General features: G+C 60.4%; 1 protein-coding gene across 1 annotated transcript; it reads left to right on the forward strand.

The window, feature by feature from the left end:
- Nucleotides 1-185: 185 nt before the first annotated feature.
- ETH_00000870 (uncharacterized protein) lies at nucleotides 186-4,458 on the forward strand (the record flags this gene model as incomplete). The annotated part of the gene is made up of 4 exons (XM_013380716.1): nucleotides 186-454; nucleotides 520-852; nucleotides 1,429-2,202; nucleotides 2,610-4,458. Coding segments are annotated over 4 exons (3,225 nt in total), but the record flags the coding sequence as incomplete, so codon positions are not given.
- Between the last annotated feature and the right edge of the window lie 213 nt (nucleotides 4,459-4,671).

Consider the following 4,671-nt stretch of genomic DNA (forward strand, 5'->3'; position numbering starts at 1 on the left):
TGCTGCTGAGGGGGAAGCAGCAGACGCCAACCCAGTGGAGAGAGCAGCAGCAGAACAGACAAACACTACAGCTGCTGCGGCGCGACCTGCTTCACACATTGCAATTGCTGATGCTACTGAAGCAACTGCGCCAGCAGCAGCAGCAGCAGCAGCAGAAGCGGCAGCAGCAGCAGCAACCCCTGAGGATGCCGCAGCTTCCACGTCTCCAGCAGCTCCAGACAGTGCAAATGACGCAGCGTCAGTATCAGCGGCGCCAAACGCAGCAGCAGCAGCAGCAGCAGCAGCAGCACAAGCACCAGCAGCAGCACCAGCACAAGCACCAGCAGCAGCAGCAGGAGCAGCACAAGCGCCAGCAGCAGGAGCAGCAGCAGCAGGGGGCAGCAACAAAGGGGCTGCTGCACCCAAAGCAGCAGCGGGCTACTCCCGCCGCCGGGCGCTCGGAGCTGCAGCGCGGGTGCTGCTGAAGTTTATTCTTTTTGATCAAAACTTTTTCGAATTGGCCAAAGAGGGATTGCCCAGGAAGCAGCAGGCCCTTGCGGAGGCGCTCAGCAGGCAGTGCCTCGAGGCGCTGCAGCCGCATGCAGCAGCAGCACCTGCGGCGCCACCCAGCAGCAGCAGCAGCAGCAGCAGCAGCAACGGCAGCAGCAACGGCAGCAGCAGCTGCTGCAGCGGCAGAGGCAGCGGCCACGGCAACGGCGCCGGCATGGCAAGCTGCAACGGGACCGGCAGCAACAACAGCAGCAGCAACAGCAGCAACAGCAGCAGCAGCAACAGCAGCAGCAGCAGGATGGAGGCACGCAGAGCCCGGCGGCGCGCTGGGCGGCGGCTGCGGCTGGGCTCGCAGCTGGCGAGGTGCGCAGCAAGCTTGCTGTTTGGCTTATTTTGTTTATTAGTTTAAATAAATAAATATATTTATTTATTTATTTATTTATTTATTAATTAATTGATTAATGACAGCTAATTGGCGCAGCAAAGGGCGATTTATAAAGAGGAGCTGAGCCAACAGGCGGCGCTGCTTCAGCTGCTGCTGCAGCACAAGTTATCTAAGCAGCCATTTGAATTAATTCTTTTTAAAAAGGTAATTTAAAATTTAATTATTTTTTAATTCAATATTTTATTTTATTTGGGGCTTCTTGTCTTTCAATTGATGGCTTTTGGCTCAAGTATTTGCATTATTGATTTAAATTAACAGGGCCTCTGGGGCTCCATATCGCCTGCAGCGGCTAAACCCTAAACCCTAAACCCTAGGCAGCAGCCCTCAGGGCCTCGAAGTTCTCCTGCAGCTGACTGGCTTTGGGGTTTAGGGTGTAGGGTTTAGGGTTTACGGCGGAATCTTTGTGCTGCAGTGCGCTGCTTGCCTTTGGGGTTTAGGGTTTAGGGTTTAGGGTTTAGGACCGAGGGTTTAGGCGTGCTGCATCTTTGCTGCAGAGAGCTGCTACCAGGCTTCGAGGCGCTGCTGCTGCGTCACAGCCGCTGCCCCTATTTGCTGCTGCTGTCGAGACACTGCAAGGTCCCCCCCGAGGCCCGCCGAGCAGCTGCGCGCCCTGCTGCAGCTTCCCGCAGCAGCAGCAGCAGCAGCAGCACGACCAGCAGCGGCAAGGCCAGCAGCAGCAGCGGAAACAGCAGCAGCAGCAGCAACACCAGCAGCAGTAGCAGCAGCAATGCTGGCAGCAGCAGCAGCAGCAAACCCCTTTCAGAAGAGCCGCCAGCCCTAGACTGGGCTGTGCCAACAGCCCGTGTTGCTGCTTTTGCTGCTGCTGCTGCTCAGCAAGTGGTGCCCCCCTGCCTCTTGGGGTGTACGTACAACTACCGGCTTTTCCTGCAGCGAGTCCGCCAGTTTGTTTGCCTCAACTCCACAGAGACTCTCACAGTTCACCAGCTCATGCACCGCATGCAAACTGCAGCACCGAAGCGGCAGCGAGCAGCAGCAGCAGCAGCAGCAGCAGCAGCAGCAGCAGCAGCAGCACGGGCAGCAGGAGCAGCAGCAGCAGCGGCAGAAGAGGGGAGCACCAGCGAGCCACAGAGGCGCGTCCTGCCGTGCAACGGTTTCCAAGGTGAAATGGAGGTGCAGGAGCAGCAGCAGCAGCAGCAGCAGCAGCAGCTGTCGCGGCGCCACTTGCGCCTGCAGCAGCAGGAACGCAAGCATTTTCTGGAGCGGCTTATTTTCTTTTTGTTTTCCCATTTCATTGTCCCTCTCTTGCGGTGAGCTCTAGATGCCCTCATTTGAGTCTGCAGTTGCAGCAGCAGCAGCAGCATCAGCACAGCAGCAGCAGCTGCTGCTGCTGCTGCTGCTTGTCTTCCTGCTTAGCTTTGACTAGATCAAGTGCAGCGACACAAACTGCCTTATCACTCTTGCTGCTGCCTGCACCTTCCTCCTAACTAACTGCGTGTGGAGCAACCCCACAGAAGCCCTAATTAGGGTTTAGGGTTTGGGATTTAGGGTTTCAGGTTCAAAGGGTTTGGGGTTAAGGGTTTGAGGTTTAGGCCTTTGGGTTATATCAGCCTCTACAGGGAGCCACAAAGAGTCCTACCGCAGTTTGCCTATCTTGCCTTTGCTGCTGCTGCCGCTGCTGCTGCTGTTGCTGCTGCTGCTGTTGCTGCTGCTGCAGCTGTCACTTTTACGTGACGGAGGCTGAGTCTTCTCAGCGGCGGTCTCGCTTTTACCGAAAGGGAGTTTGGTTTCGAATTGAGTCTGCTGCTTCTGCTCGTTTGTACGCCCAGTGCTTCCAGCCACGCGCAGCCAGCCCTGCTGCTGCTGCTGCTGTTGCTGCTGCTGCTGCTGTGGCGGCAGCAAGTGACGCAGCAGGGCACGAGCAGGATGCACAGGACGCTCCTGTTGCCCCCAGCAAACGGCAAATTGCTGCTGGCAGCACAGAGGGCCCCAAGGGCCCCAAGAGGCTTTGGCTAGCAGGGCCAGAAAGCAGCAGCAGCAGTTGCTGCTGCTGCAGCAAGCCATGCAGCAGCAAACGATGCAGCAGCGCGGGCCCCGGTTGCAGCACGCATAGCCCTTGTGTGGCCAGCAGCAGCAGCAGCAGCAACAGCAGCAGCAGCAGGAAGCGACGCAAGACGGAGACCCCTTCCCAGAGCCCTGATGACCTGGAGTCTATTGTTGAGGCTGTCTCCGCGGTGACTGCGCCTTCAGGCGCAGCAGCAGCAGCAGCAGCACCGCCACTTTGTCTCGATGCTGCTGCTGCTGCAGCAATCCCCCGAATTCGCTTTATTCCCAAGGTCCGCGGCTGCAGGCCGCTGGTGAATCTATCAAGGGGCCCCAGCGGGGCCCACTTAGCGCGTTTGCTGCTGCAGGTGCAGCAGCAGCTCGCCACCATCCGTCAGCAGCAGCAGCAGCAGCAAGAGGCTTGCTGTTCGGCGCCCGCTGGCGCGCGGTTCCCGCCCTGCAGCGGGCGCTCCAGGCAGCTGTTACCATCAGCAGCAGCAGCGTGCGCCGCAGCAACAGGCGCCGCAGCAGCAGCAAGCGCAGCAGCAGCGGGGAGTGCAGGAAGCGCAGCAGCAGCAGCAGGCGCCGCGGGGGCCTCCACGTACGGCGACTACCTGCGGCGGCTGCTGCAGGCGGAGTGCAGCAGCGCGCAGCTGCTGCAGACGTCTGCTGCAGCGCAGCGGGAGCGCAGCGGGGCGCAGCTGCTGCGGCCGTGTCCTGCAGCGCAGCGGGAGGGCAGCAGCGCGCAGCTGCTGCGGCCGCGTGCTGCAGCGCAGCGGGAGCGCAGCAGCAGCTTGTCAGTGAACTCCGTGCTGCGCCCCATCTGCCAACACTTGTCTTGTTTGTGTCGCTTCAGTTCGGAAGCTTTGGGCTGTTCAGTAATGTCGAATTCTGAGGTGTACGTACACCTCACGGCCTGGTGGCGGCGCTACCAAGGCCGGCTGCGGCTGCTGCGCCGTTTGCTGCAGCAGCAGGGGCCCTGCTGCGGCCTGCGCCGGGTGTACATACACCGCATGCAGCAAATTGTCGGAGACCTCAGCCGCTGCTTCGAAAGCATTTCCCACGAAGAGCTGCAGCAGCTCGTGCTGCTGCTGCAGCTGCCGCCCCACACCCACAGGCTGCAGGCCTACCGCCGCATCACCACCCCGGGGGCCATTTACACCGTCCCCAGCAAGGCAGCAGCAAAGCCAGCAGCAGCAGCAACAGCAGCAGCAGCAGCAGAGCAGCAGCGCCTGGGGGTCTCTACTTTTGGAGTTCTTGATGAGTTTTGTGTCCCTCCGCTGCCAAATGGTCTTTTGCCGCGGCTGTCTTGTCTTTTAAGAAGACAAACAAATCAGCAAAGACTCAAACGCAGCAGCAGCAGCTCGCCGAGAGCAGCAAAACGCGCGCGCGCAGCTGCCCCCGCAGCGCAGGCTTCCCCCGCAGCAGCAGCAGCAGCAGCGGCTGCTGCTGCTGCTGACGCTGCAGCTCCCCCATCACCGGCGGCGCCTGCAGCACTTGCTGAGGCTGCAGCAGCAGACACAGTCTGCTCAAGTGCTGCTGGGCATTCCGTGAAGGGCCCTCCCCTGCAGCAGCAGGAGAGGCCCCTAGAGCTGCGGAGGCACGGCATGCAGCAGCAGCAGCAGCAGCAGCAGCAGCAAAGCACATGCAGCAGCGAAGTGTCGACATCCCTGTGTGTTCGGCGTTTGCTGCTGCGGGGCTCCTCGGCGGGGGGCTGCGCCTTCGTGGCCCCGCAG

This window comes from Eimeria tenella, genomic scaffold (assembly GCF_000499545.2).
Source record: "Eimeria tenella Houghton genomic scaffold, Eth_scaff832, whole genome shotgun sequence".
NCBI lineage: Eukaryota > Apicomplexa > Conoidasida > Eucoccidiorida > Eimeriidae > Eimeria > Eimeria tenella.